The sequence below is a fragment of the Zootoca vivipara genome, chromosome 2 (genome assembly GCF_963506605.1).
Source record: "Zootoca vivipara chromosome 2, rZooViv1.1, whole genome shotgun sequence".
Taxonomy (NCBI): Eukaryota; Metazoa; Chordata; class Lepidosauria; order Squamata; family Lacertidae; genus Zootoca; species Zootoca vivipara.
The window spans coordinates 122694863-122709863 of record NC_083277.1 but is presented as its reverse complement, the minus strand read 5'-3'; the positions used below and the strand labels follow the sequence as shown (position 1 = coordinate 122709863).

Genomic DNA, 15001 nt, shown 5'->3' with positions numbered 1-15001 from the left:
TTAAGATCATTCAGATTCATCCTTTCCAACCTTTCAGATGTTCTGTACTATAATTCTCATTGGCCCCAGTCCGTACACTGCTTGAGAGAAGGCTCCTCTTCCCCTCCAGGTCTATAGAAGCTGTTCAGTTTTTTTCCTTTTTTTAAATCACTAGCAACATAGTGACGATCATCTTTTCCCCACCACATAACTAATCTATTTAGCAGTTCTCATGCTGTTGATTAAAGCTGAAAAGAACTGAGATACAGTACTGTAGTGGTTTCTGAATTGTAGGGGATTGGACCAGATGACCGTTGGTATCCCTTCCAACCCTACAATCGTATGATTCTATGAAATCTATGTGGCACAAAATATGAAGCAGACAACATAAAACAACACAAAATTCAACATCTCCACTTTTAAAAATAACTTTTCCAAATATGGCAGGGGAGTCTTGAGTTTTCAGCAAGAGCCCTGAAACTTAATGGAGAACTTTACAGTTCTCTGTACTGGCACCAAGTTCAAAAGCAGCACACCATCAGCGAGAAAGTCCCCCACCCTCCTGCATGCTAGTTTTCTACTTGCAGGGTGCCACTGGTACCGGTACTTCCGGCATCTTGATGTGGAAATTGCGGGGTCTGGGGGGACACCAGCATTTAAAAATGCTCCGATGGCAGCACCAACGAAACATGTCCTTTTAAATGTGTTTGTGGGAGGATGGGATTATTATGTTTTTGTTTTTATGTGTTTTTATGTTGTGAACTGCTCCGAGATCTTTTGGTGAAAGGTGGAATACAAATTTAATACTGTAATAATAACAATAATTATTATTATTCAATAAGTTAAACAAAATAGATACTGGGCTCATAGAGGACCCCGAGGGTCTAGTGCGACCCCCTGCAATGGTCGTGAGGCGTAGCAGGGGTAGGTAGGTGTGGCCCACCTTACCAGTAAAGCGAATCTTAAAATGGCAAAAACACGAGCCGCACCCCGATAACAGCTGCCCTCCACCCACTGCTGCGCAACACCCTCCCAACTCAAGACGCCGCCGACGGCGGGGCTCGAACTCTCCGCCTCCCCTCCGTTCGACGTGACTCCGCTTTCCCTCGCGCTTACGCCCGACCGCGCGACCACGCCTCCTCCCTGGACTGAGAACCGCAGTGCCAACCCGCTCCGTCGGCTTCCCGCTCCCTCCGCTTTTCTTTTTTTTCGGACACGCCCCCCTCTCGGAAGAGGAGGAGGAGGCGCCTCTTTCGCTATAATCACGTGACGGCCGCATCCGGGCCCTTTCGCCTTCTCTCCCTCTTCCCAACATGGCGGCCTCAGGTGAGCGGCGGTCGGCAGGGCGCGTGGGCCTCCGGGTCCAGGCAGGCCAGTCGGCAGCGCCGGGCTTGGCCTCCCTCCAGTGCCGGGAGCGGGGCGACGGGAGCGGGGAGCGCGTCCCCCTGAGAAGGCGGCTCTCAACCTCGAGCCGCCCGTCCTCTCTGCCCGAAGACCTGAGCAGGCGCGCGGCTTCGAACGCGGCGGCCTCGCGCAGTTCCCGCTCCGGCCTGTTGGTGGGGGGGGGGGGGTTGCGAGAGGGGGAGGGGGAGGGGGCCGCACTTGCGAGCTCCGTCAGGGAGGGAAACGGGGGGGGGCGGCGTCGGCAGATGGTACCTTCAGCTGCGTCCCAGTGCGCAGGCGTGGCGGCGCGCGACAGGGCGCTGGTGAGGTGGGGAAGGGAAGGACCTGGGCGGCGCCCACGTGGGTGCTGCTTTTGCTGACTCTCCGCCGCCCGTGCTCTAGGGGCGTGGCGTGGCGGAGGCTGCGTGGAGCTCGTCGGCCGGGGTTTGCACGCCCCGCTCCGCCTGTCTCGCCGCCGCCCGCGGCAGCGGGTGGCATTCAGTGGCCCACTTTCCCCACGAACCCACCCGGCGCCTGGCTGCCTGCCTTCTCCCCCACCCCGGAAAGGAATTAGTAAAGCCGAGAGGTCAATCGGGAAGCCCTCCTGGACCACGAGCTCACATGATGGCCTGGGCGGGGGTGGGGGAAGTACTGTAATCTCACTCTCGGCCCCTGCCCGGTCCTGGTTTGTAATTGAGAAAACGGGCCGGCCTCAGAGAGCTGCTGTAACGGTTGTTGAGAGTGTACGTGCAAAGGGCTTGCGCTCTCTCCATGAGGGAGAGAAGTTTTCCATGCACGTTCACGGCCCTTGATCTTATTGCCTAGTATGATTACCTTCTTGCCTCCTACTTTTCTGTCCCCTGGCTTCTCTGGAGGCCATGTTCTTGCTCTTTCCCAAGATGGCATTCCTATTTACGCCATTGCAGGATACTAGGGAAGTGTCCAGGCTTTGTTACAGCCCTTATAACACCTGGCATATAGGGCTGTGTACCGTTTTGTGTGGGTTTGGCCCAGTCATTTTGCCACTTTGTTTCCTAGTTCCCTTCCTTCACACAACCCCAGTCTTGAAAAGATTGACTTTGTCTATTAGTGCAGCAGGATGAGGCGGTAGAATGACCTTCATAATGGAAAGGGGATCATATAAAATTCCCCTCTATAAACAACACCCCCAAGTAGAAAATGAGCACAGCGTAAAATCAGGCTGGACTAGAAACACTTTCTGATATGCTAGTATCTTCCTTACATTTAATCTTTTATCATGGGGGAAGATTCAGAAATGGCTTTCCCTGCCTGCAGTCTGGAGCGATGCAGCCCAGTCTACCATTTAATTCCCCTGCATGTGTGCTGTGAGTTGTAAGCTATTTCTCAAATATAAGATTTACCCATCAAATGCCTGGAATGCTGGGTCTGTTGTGGCCTGACTCCTGCTGCTTGCATAGCTTTGTCTTTGCTGGAAGAAACATAGGAACAGTTGGGTCTACAGGATACGGTACTACTTATGCTTTCTGTATGCATTTCTGCTTTAACATAAAATGAGGCTTCTCTTGTTCTTTGCACACTACTTCCCTATTTTTATGAGGACATAGCACATTGCCATCTGTGTAGAAGATGCTTGTAATGGATCATGGTGTGTCTTCCTGTTGGAGAGTTAATTTTATTTCTGTGTGTTGATAGTCTGCCAAGCTCTAGTGTAACATTTCCAATTTGTGTCTTGGATAATGGAAAATACATCTGCCTAAGATCCACCTCAGGATGGAGTTGATGGGCTTTGAATAGGTTATTGATTTGACTTTGAAAGGCACCTCTTTGTTCCCTCCATTGCCAGGTAACAGGTTTGCTGTTTTTGCTTTTCATAAGGTGCAACTCTTCCATCTACAGGATATGTGGTGACACTGATAGCTGTGTTCCATGGAACTGTGTTCTGCAGGCACATTTCTCACCTGTACTATCTCCACATTAAAAAAGATCTTTACAAATTGATACTTTCCAAATATTATTGAAAATATTAGATTGTTCTGCCCCCAGACTGGTATTTGAAAAACAGAGTAGCACTCAGTAATACAGAAACTGGGCATCATTCATTCCGCAGTATCCTGTCCCTAGGGCACAACATCCAGAAGGCAACAGGTTCCCTATCCTTGGTGTTTAGGTTCTCATTACATGTTGAGCTTACCTCCCACACTACACTTTTTGCAGCCCAGTTGCTTGTCTTTGGTGGGGGGCATAGAGTATCCCTTCCCTTGTTTACTTTATTTCAACATTCCACTTTCTTAGCTCCTGGAGTGGTTTCCGCTGCTGAAAATGGAAGCTCGAGGACTGCTCAAGGTGAGGAGGATTTTAGTATTTCATGTTTTTCTTTTGAACTTCCTTTGGAGTGCCAAGATAATGTGACATATTTTTAATCTCTGAATATGGTTCACATAACAGCACAGGGCATCCCTAAGAATTAGGGAGGAGCACTGCAGCATCTTCCATTCAAAACAAAAGTGGGAAGGTTTCTTGTGTAAGTGTTCTTTGTGTCTGTCTGCTTGGGTGATAAGTTATTTGTGTCTGTTTAGATGTTGTGGGTCGATCTCTGCCAGGCATGACTTTTTCCCAGTGGTTTAGTATGATGGCTGACTTCCATATGCCTTTGAAATGCACCAGACTGCACCAAATAGCTGCACTAAAAATACTAAAGTAAAAAATGGGAGGGCACACCTTCTGTATCTTGTTAGCTGGATACTATAGTATTGCAGTTAACCAGACATAATTCCATTACAATTCTACAGTTTACTTTGAGACATTTGCTGCCAGAAATGAAACACCTCTGTCATAATGGATGGTCTTTGCAGAGATCAGGCATTCTGTTGTTTGACTCCTAATGGTACGACAAACCATTGCAAATGCTTCGAGAACTAGTGTAACAGAGCTCCCCCCCCCCGCTTCCCCCAAATCTGTTGGAGGGTTGAGAGAACTCCCAGAACAGCACAGCATGCGATGGGAAAAGGGGGATGGGAAAAAGGGAGATCGTTCAGCCTGGCAAGCAAAAATGCTTGTGTTAGCACAGCATTGAATTCTATTCTCTCTAAGTCTGAGTCCACTGTGAAACTGATTGGGGGTTTTAGCACCTAGGGTACTTAAAAGGGGTTGAGCTACATACACAGTTTTTATAAGTCTTAGCTGGAATGATGGCTTTAAATAATTTACCTTCTTGCCAAAGTTTTGAAACTACTGTTTACACAACTGTGAATCTTCTGCATCTTGTGTAGACACAGTGGGCTGTGCAAGAAAACACAGCAGAGCTTGAAACCTGGTTGCATTTGTTTTTCATAGGTTAGTGCAGTGTATATTAATCTAGTAAGTTTGGCAAGCTTCCTTCACTTGCACTCTTAATTGAAAAGAGAGCTAACCCATTTCCTCTTTTTTTAAAAAAGGTAGATATTCCTTTGTCATACTGCATTGGCATACTGTAGTGCATTTATTCATTAGATTTTTTTAAAGTTTATATTTATTGTCAGGCCTTTGTATAAGGGTTGATTATATATGCTTGTGTTAGCCTTTGAACAAACCTGCAAATTGGGTTAGGCTGAGAGATGGTGACTTGCTCAAAGAATCCTTATGAGCATATATTTTGTGCCCCCGCTGATAAACTTGGTAAGCAGTTCCATAAAGCTGTGTTATGATAGGACAGGAAGACTGTATTTCAACAGCAATTTTGTCTCTGGCTGCTGCCGCCGTTTCAGCTAAGTTACAGGAATTGTATCTATTCTTGACAGTAGCTTTTAGGTCTTAATTTCTGACCCAGTTCTTCAGAACAAGAGATGCCATGAAAGCAGCCTTGCAGGTTTAAACAATGTGGGCATAATGGGGTCTTGTTTGGCAAAATTGGAGTCTCAAAAGAGCCTGGAGTAGATACTCTTATGAAGACCGTGAACTGAAAGGACCACAGATGTATTTTTGAATATTCTTATCCCAAAGGTGGTGTGGACGAGCTATATGTTGGAGCCTTTGGACAGCAATGCAGAAAGTCCTGGTTTTATTGCATGCTACAAAGAGGTTTCCTAAGCTACACAGTTGACAGTACAGTTGTGCTTGTGTAGAAAAGTGACCAAGACTACATCATGAACTACTGTAAGATAGCCTATTTCAAATACTGCCTTTCCATGAGCAAGCAAATAATTTTGACCCTCAAATAACTTTGACCCTACCCCACCGGTTTTTGGAAAAATAGGAAGCTTTACAAGATTGTTGTAAGGATGTTCTGTATTTGAAACACTAAATATTTCAAATATTGTGTATTAAATTGGAGTCCTGTTTTAGTATATGGGCTGTACAAATCTGTCATACTGGACACGGATAATCTCCTTGTCCAGTACTTACCCTGAAGGGGTAGCAACTTTCTAGGCTCTCATAAAGTCTTTCCCAATCCTGCTGTTTGTTATACTTGATGACTGTGATTAAAACAGGAGCCTCACATATGCACAGAGCACACAGCTTTTCCTCTTTCTAATGGGACCCTTTACAGTGAGGTTTCCACTGACAGGCATGTTGATCTCATTGGAATACCAGTCTCTTCTAGTCACTGGGAAATGGAGAGTCTGTTTGGGAAGCTCAAAAAACATACATCTCCAAAGTACAACGATGATGAGACTGTTATTCCCTCACTGTAAGTAGGCAAAGCAGCCTATGTTTGAAGGGTACGTTTAATATATTCTGACAACCTTGCAATGAAGTCACAATGTGATGACATAATTGAAATTATCACAATGTGGAGGCAGATAAACATGACCCTGTAACTTTACTGTAGGATTTGCACTCTTAATAAGAGAGGGGAGGGAGCAAATATTTTAAAACCATGCCGTTTATCTTTGGTCAAGTATTGGCCAATTACTATGCAGGTTGCAGAAGAAAGTAAGTAAATTAAATGGGTGTCCATAGCTCAAAAGCATTAGGTGTTTCCAGTCCATAGCATTGGGTCCATTTCCCATAGCCATGGCCTTCACACAGGGAGTAGGATTCTCTGCTTGCTGATGGTGTAGGGGACAGGATCCAGCCCTAGTCGAATCTGTAGTCTTGAAACAGCATTGAGTGTGGTATATAATGAATCACCCTATCAGCAGTGAATCATAATGCTTTAATGTTGCTTCTTCACCAATTACTGTTGGTAATTGCAGTGGAAATATCCAGCTTGTTGGTCATCATGGCTGCAGCTTTACCGAGTAATGTAACCATGAATGCAGAGTTGAAGCTGCTTGTTTTCATGCTCCACAATTCTTTCCAAGATAGACTGTTCCTGAGAGGGGGGAGTTCACGAGGGCTACATACACACACACTTGTTTTACTCCAGGACAAAGGTTTAAGGAAAACGGAGCAGTCAGTGATAAGTTGCCAAGATGTGAGTAGTAAGTGGCTGTTCAGAACATCACTTGGCATGCGTGTGAGTGAGGATAGATGTCATCATAAGTCATGGAAATTCATATGCCAGGTTATGTCCTACCTTTTTTCTTCAAATTATGCACTATTATTTTGTTTTTATGGCTGATAAGTTTTAACAATATGTTCATTATTGTAAGCCACCCAGAGAACTTTGTTTTTGAACGGTATATACAGATGAAACTCGGAAAATTAGAATATCGTCGGAAAGTTCATTTATTTCAGTAACACAATTTAAAAGGTGAAGATAGAATAGAATAGATGCATGACATGCAAAGCAAAGATATGTCAAGCCTTAATTTGTTGTAATTGTAATTATTTGTCGTTAGGCGGGTCAATTATAAATGGAATGTAATTAATGAAATGTAATAGCGATGTTTATTTTTGTATTATTGTAACTATTTGTTTTATTACTGTGGAATTTCCAAAAGAAAGCATTTGTTAAAATAAAAATAAGTTGCATTACTGAAATAAATGAACTTTTCGACGATATTCTAATTTTCCGAGTTCCACCTGTAAATGTAAGTACAGTGGTGCCTCGCTTAACGAATGTCCTGCTTAACGAAATTTCCACTTAACGAAAGGATTTTTCGAGCGGAGGTTGCCTCGCTAGACGAATTCGTTTTATGAAAACTTCGTCTAGCAAATCGCGGTTTCCCATAGGAATGCATTGAAATTCAATGCGTTCCTATGGGCAAAAAAAATTCAATGCATTCCTATGGGATTCGCTAGAGTAGACGAATATTTCGTTATAAGAAAAGACCCGTGGAACGAATTAAATTCGTCTAGCGAGGCACCACTGTAAATGAAAGGACAGTGAAAATCAAGGGTTGTGCAAAATTTGCCTACATTGGTGCAATAGTAGCTGATAAAATAGAGCTGCTGTGTAAATATTAGGATAGTTATTCTTCTGTTATTCATCGCTTCTTTCAAGTCTTCTGTTATTCATCGCTTCTCCTGCTAGCGGCCTGGGAATGTTATTGGGCCATGGTGCTATACAGCCTACTGGAGCTTCTCAATTCGTTCTTGCTGGGACTGTTAAAGGTTCCGTCCCCCCCCCCTCCCCGTACGTATAGAACTGCCTGTATAGATAATGATAGTAAAATTTAAAAGGCCTAAAGTTAGATGATCCACAAAACACAAGTGTGGTCACTGGAGAAGTGCTTTTGCTGGTGGGTCAGCTCCATGTAATAAATAGAATGTTGGGCTTGTTTATTAGAGACCCAAGTTCAAATCCTTACCCCATCAGTAAATATTGTGGCTGTTGCACAGATCATGTTTTTTGGTATATAACTGTGGTGTGAATGTTACAAATAGGGGTTTAATAATAATAATAATAATAAATAATTTATTATTTATACCCCACCCATCTGGCAGGGTTTCCCCAGCCACTCTGGGCGGCTTCCAACAGAAAAATAAAACACAGTGATCTATTAAACATTAAAATTAAACATTAAAAGCCTCCCTAAACAAACCTGTGTATTGGACGGTTTCTTTGTTGGAGAGCCAGGACTGACTACAGCTTCCTGTTGAGTATGCTTTGTGACGGACCTGAGAGAGTTCTTCTTGTAATCTGTGAAAAGCGGTCTCTGGCTACCATTGTCCTAATCTTTGCACCCAACTGTCTTGTAGGCTGTGAGAATAAGTGAGTTGAGGATTGTAAAACATTTCTGTACACTGAGTAGTCCTGCAGAAATGAAAAATGATTAGTACAGAACCCATCCATTATCTAATATTTCAGTTGCATAGAAAAAAAATGCCCTGAGACTGGAGATGGTAGCCTTCCCTGGTAGAACTTGTGGTTTGCCATCCTCCAGAAAGCCACTGGTCAGCTGAAATATCTCGCATTCCTGTAAAATGGGTGAATGAAAGAATATGGTTTTCTGATAGAAACTGCAAACATTTTTTGTGTTCAGTGTTTGGTGAGCTTTCTAATAGCTGATGAAAAGACTGCAATTTATAAATGTAGGTTTCCTGCAGTGGAGGAGAGGTAGGAAGATTTGAGCAGAGGTCATGTGAGTGGGCCACGCAGTCTCTCCCCGCTTCACTTCCCACCCAGCTCTGTAGCAGATTACTTCTTTTTCCATACTTCTTTTTGCAAACTAGGGGACTTTCCAACCTGGTCTACCCTTATTCTGAATAGAGTTCCTGCCCTTCTGTAGTGCTGGGAGACAAATAGAAGCTGTGTACAAGGTCAGAGAGATTGTATGGCAGAGCCTTGTCTCCACCATCACCACCTACCTACCGGTAGGAAAGGCAGGTAGGGGCTTGCTGTTGCAGTAGTACTAAGCTCCAGGTGTACTTGGTGCATAAGATCACAGGCAAGAATCCCCCTTTGGGGTGGGCAGGAAGTCTTCTGGCAAGCACAGGTTGTTGCATGGCCACCAAGGCCAGCTAAAGCTTGCAAATCCTTGCTTATAAAGAATTAAACTGACTTTGCCCACCGTTCCTCCCTCTCCCCCAATTTTAGCTCCCTTACTCTTTTCCCCTCTCCGGGTGTTTTATCCTCCAGCCAAGGACAGCATAATCCTACTATGGCCCAGTTAGTCACCTGTCATAAGGGGGAGTTTGTGCTTCTAAGGAACAGAAAGCGCATTACTCTTCTGAGAAGTAGGAAACACTGTGTGCCCCTTTTACATTGGAAAGGATGTTCCCTAAAGACATTTCTGTGGCCTCAATAGTATCAGTTCTTCCAGATGCCTTCTTCTAGAGGCTGTTCCTCTGCTTACAAGTGTGCCTTCTAGCAGCACTGTATGGGCCAACAACTTTGGTATATAATATTTCAGATAGGATAATCAAGCTCAAAAACTAGTCTTTCTTCCATAACAACAACAACAATTTAAAAAAGCATTTAGGGTAGCATTTTTCTCTGTTTCAAATTCTGGTAGCTCATAGCAAATACCCTCCCATTCTGTCTGTCTGACACAGGGGTCAGCAACCTTTTTCAGTCGTGGGCCGGTTCACCATCCCTCAGACCATGTGGTGGGCCGGACTATATTTTGGGGGAAAACATGAACGAATTCCTATACCCCACAAATAACCCAGAGAGGCATTTTAAATAAAAGGACACATTCTACTCATGTAAAAAAATGCTGATTCCTGGACCATCCGCGGGCCGGATTGAGAAGGTGATTGGGCCGCATCCGGCCCACGGGCCTTAGGTTGTATACCCCTGATACATAAGATAAAGGGCAGACTTCCAAGAATAAAGAATTTTATGCTTCTTGGATAGAAGGTTATCTGCTCTGTGTGTAGGCTGTTTTCTACCATTGTTAGGAAGTGCTGTTCCCCTTGCCAAGGCTTTAAGGTTTCCTCCTAAGATCTAGAAATAGGTTGAATTTTTGCATTTATTTTTGACATGGTAAAATCCCAAAGGTGTTCTGCAGAATTTTAGTTTTTATTAGTCTTCATTACATTTCAAAACTGGGAGTTTCTGTGGAACACATTTGATACAAATAGTGATCCTGTGATAGAAGTTGACTCATGGTGATTTTTCCACCTATAAAAATCAGCGTGGCCATCCAATCTGAGAAATGAGATTTTTATTCATCTATGAAAGTACATGATAAAATTTTTGTGTTACACTTCCTTACATTTTACAGGAAGGGTTTGCTTAATGCTACATTTAAGGTCAATTTAAACCACTTAGGTTGGATAACAAGCTTCTAGGGGTTCCTACTGTTTTCTAAACCCTCAACTGACATCTTGAATGTTAATTCTAGCATTCTGTGTATTGAGTAGAGGACTTTTGCTAGATTCCCTTATAAGCAAAACCACAATGTAATTTTTGCTGTGCCATCAAAATATATAACAATTAAGGTGAACAAAGTGGCAGTTGTGCTCTTTGTGTTTAGCATTTTCTATTATAAGTTCTACAGCATTCTTTATCATTGGGGATCCCCAGGAACTAGGACGGTTCTCTTGAGTTTTACTGGAGGCAGAAACTCCCCCAGTGTAGAATAAGAGACCTCCCACAAGTTCCATACAATTGACAGAGAACTATGAAGAGTGGTCTTACATAGAACTCTGCATTGGCCAACAGTTCTTTTCTCTGGTTTGTGGATTCATGGAGGCTTGTTAGGTATACAGTACAGAGTTCTCCCTGATGTTTACCTCATTTGTAAAGCCATTGTGTGACTTTGCTTAAGCTGAATAGGGAGTAGGCTTCTGGCTCAGCAGGTAATCTGGACCCAAGATGACTTCTCTCTGTCCTGGTCCCATTTCTGGGCCATCCTGCCAGCTTCTTTCCTTTGTTAAATGTTGCTCCTCTGAACCCCAAGAAGGGAGCAGTGGAGTCCTGCCTATGAAATTCTCTCCTAATGGCCAAATGAAATGCCTCTCTGCAAACACTTTCCTTTTTTACAATAGAGAATACCAATACTTTCTTGACTTACCAAGAACTCATTATAAACTATATTCTATGGATGGGACTGTCACAACAGGAAAATGATGGGGAATGAAGTTGTACAACACTTTGGTTTCTACTGATTTTGAAATTGAATCTGTTTGAATTCAAGTGTATGTTTTGGTTGTGCTGAAATGTGTGATGGGGTGTTGCAGTGGAAAAGTGGATTTGTAACACAATTTCTTCCTGTCTTAATGGCAGTTCCTACTGTCTCTTGAGATCGGTTGGTTTGGTTGGTTGTGTTCAAATCAGAAGTAGTAGACTGATCAGCATTGTGTATGCAAGTGAATGGTAAAGGACAATAGTGATTTCCAACATTTTGAAGCGGCTTTTGTATCACCTTTTCTATATCTTACAGCTAAGAAGAAGAACAAGAAGGGGAAGACCCTGACTCTGACAGACTTTCTAGCAGAGGATGGCGGTGGTACTCCCACCTTTGTTCCAAAACCAGTTAGCTGGGCAGATGAGACGGACGATCTGGAAGGAGATGGTAAGATAAAACATAATAATGGTGGTTTTTTGGGGGGGACAGGTTGCTTTGCTTCTGCTGAACAGTTTCTAGGTGTCAGTGAGAAACATCCTGGAGTTTCTTCTAATCTTGACTTTTCAGCTATTATCTCTCTTTCCTCCAAACTGGTGTCATCCATTTGTTGTTGGACTGCAGTCAGTCCCAGTCAGCATTGTTAATAGTCAAGGATGATGGTGGGTTGCAGCCCTACATCTGGAGGGCACCGTATTGGGGAAGGACTATACTAGCAGTTTCTTGTTCTTGGCTTCTCTGCTGCATTTTTGTAATGAATTTTGGGTAAGTAGTTAATTTTTTTATTAGAGAAAACAATATATGTGTCAACTAGGACAGCTATGGAAATTTCCAGCCATGGTAGGAAGCCAAAATTTATGTCCAAGGGGTTGGGGTCTTAGCTCTGCTGTCACGCTGAGCTTTGGGGGTGCTTGGAGCACTTAATAAAGTAACACAATTTCAGAGCTAAGGTACCATATTCCTCCCCAGCACTGAGTATTTCTGAAGCTATCACAAGCCCCTCCCCATTTCTAATTTGGTGGGCTTTTGGCATGCATGCAATGACATTTAGCAGTGTATCTTCCTAAGAAATACAGTCCATGGAATCTTTATGAGCATGCAGGACTGTCACTTGGCTTCAGTCACAAAGAGAGTGGCACTCAGGGTGGGCCCTTATTATGTAGCCTGAGGTTGCAAAAGACTGAAGTGTTGCTGCAGCATCTTTCCCTGCACATGGAGGCACTGGTTCATTTAGAATACCTCTTTGTGATCATGATGGGGCCACCATTGCTGCAACAGCAGTTCCGAGATCCTCCCAAGGTGTTGGAGAGTCACCACAGCCCTCAGCTACACACCTTGAAGTGAACATTTGTCAGCAGTCATTGCAAATGCCGCTAATAGGGAGTTGCTCTTTAGGACAGTTGACTGCTTTTTTGCCCTTGTAGCAACAACCATTTCCCCTGCATTCTCTTTGAGTGGATGGTTTGGAACCAACTCCATGTGTTTCTGCGAGTTAGAATGTGGAAAATTGCTTATGAAGTGGCATGGCATTTTTATTGGGCTGTTGTTTGCTTGCAAAAAGAATAGTAGAATCATAGAATTGGAAGAGACCACAAGGGCCATCCAGTCCAACCCCCTGCAGGAAATACCACCAGAGCATTCCTGACAGATGGCTGTCAAGCCTCTGCTTAAAGACCTCCAAAGAAGGAGACTCCACCACACTCCTTGGCAGCAAATTCCACTGTCAAACAGCTCTTACTGTCAGGAAGTTCTTCCTAATGTTTAGGTGGAATCTTCTTTCTTGTAGCTTGAATCCATTGCTCTGTGTCCGCTTCTCTGGAGCAGCAGAAAACAACCTTTCTCCCTCCTCTATATGACATCCTTTTATATATTTGAACATGGCTATCATATCACCCCTTAACCTTCTCTTCTCCAGGCTAAACATGCCCAGCTCCCTAAGCCGTTCCTCATAAGGCATTGTTTCCAGTCCTTTGACCATTTTGGTTGCCCTCCTCTACCCATTTGTGGAGGTTTGTGGAGGTGGTCCTCTTGTCTAATAGTGACCAATCCCTATACTTGCCTCGCTGCCGACAAGTCAAATGGAGGCTGGATACGCTTTGCTGTTCATTGTAAATGCTGTGTGTGTTTGCTAATGTGTAACACTTTTCTCTCCTAGTTTCTACCACCTGGCATAGCAACGATGATGATGTTTACCGAGCCCCTCCAATTGACCGTTCCATCCTGCCTACTGCACCTCGGGCAGCTCGGGAGCCCAATATTGACAGAAGCCGTCTCCCAAAGTCACCCCCCTACACTGCCTTTCTGGGAAACCTGCCCTATGATGTATCAGAAGAGTCCATCAAGGACTTCTTCAGAGGGCTTAATGTGAGTATTTCATGGGTAGCTTTAAGGTTCACGTTCTGGTAGTGCCACATGGAATCCAGCGAAAGCATTCAATAAGAATCTAGGTATTTTTTGTGTCACCTTGAGAGGATAGCAGCATTATCTTAAGCTGTGTGAAAATGGTAATGTCAAGAGAAACTCCGCATACGCCTTGTCTTTAAAGATGATTTTCTGGTATGAAACTCCACAGGAGTTTCCCTAGCAGTTGGTAGAAATTCCAGGCCTCTTTGATGAAGTGAAGAGCGCTTTATAAAGTGAGAAGAATGATCTGGATTTTTATATTGTTTCTAGCTTCTCAATACCTTACAGTTTGGAAGGCAGCAACAGACCCAAATCTACTATTTTCAAATAGCTTTATGCTACATAAACCTCTCAATTGTAAAGAGTAGTTTTCTGCTTCTGGTTAGCCCAAAGCAGGAAGCCACCCCTTAAAATAGTGGTGATTGGTCAGGGTTCTGGTGTCCAAACATCTGGCAGGTACAGGCATAGCTCAGAAATATTATGGATTCAGTTCCAGGCCACCGCAATAAAGCAAGTCACACAATTTTTAAGGTATCCCAGTGCATATCAAAGTTATGTTTATACTGTAGTCTATTAAGCCACCCCACCCCAGTTGCAGGGGTAGGAGGAGAAAAACCTGTCTCCAGCCCGCTCCACTCCCATGGCTAGAAGAGGAGGGGTGGTGGCACCAGCACCGGGGGGTTTCCTTCCTTCCTTCCTGCAGCTGCACCCACATTCTTGTAAGGAGCAACATCTGCAAAGTGCAATAAAGCAAGGGTATGCCTGTAACGCCTCCTTTAAAAAAATATGGAAATAGATATCATTTGTGCACCTGAAGATGTACCAGCAAGAACCACTCTACCTTCAAGGAACTTAGACTTTGTGTGTTTATTTTTCTGCCCTGATGTCAGAGTAGTAGTGACACTGTGCTTCAGGAGTCTGGTTCTCCTCTCCCCCAACTTGAACAGAATTTAGATTGGAAGGAGGCAAGGCCAGAACAGTAAATTGTGAAGAGATGCAACAGGCAGTTTTTGTGAGGTGTGCTCAGGATTCATGTGAACTGCTATTTCACACAGCACATGAGTGTTTCTCTTGTAACAGGGTTTGGGAATTGTACCTCTAGTGATTTAGCATGCTGGAAAGACAGATCACAATTCCCAGCAGACAAGCCTCTTGTTTTGAAATGATGTACATAGCTTGGGGCTTAAAGAGAAACAAGACAGGTGCGATGAAACTGCATTTGATGTTGTGAGGAACTTCCTGTACATTAAAGGAAAGCATCATTGATCTTCTTTGTTGTTACACCTATCTTGAGTCAAGCTCCAAGAAAGATCTAACTGTCCCGTGGTGGTCAAAAGCTGATGAAGATTCTTCCCTGCTAGCCATTAGTCTAAATA

The 15001-nt window shown here is 43.9% G+C and overlaps 1 protein-coding gene across 1 annotated transcript in view; it reads left to right on the top strand.

Annotated features, from left to right (window-relative positions):
• The first annotated feature begins 1195 nt into the window (after positions 1–1195).
• The window catches only part of EIF4B (eukaryotic translation initiation factor 4B), a 32555-nt gene continuing 18749 nt past the window's right edge, over positions 1196–15001 (top strand). The window contains exons 1-4 of the mRNA XM_035101883.2: positions 1196–1305; positions 3637–3687; positions 11541–11672; positions 13378–13586. Coding sequence (XP_034957774.1) covers positions 1293–1305; positions 3637–3687; positions 11541–11672; positions 13378–13586 — 405 coding nt within the window. The 5' untranslated portion in view covers positions 1196–1292. The remainder of the gene's footprint in view (positions 1306–3636; positions 3688–11540; positions 11673–13377; positions 13587–15001) is intronic.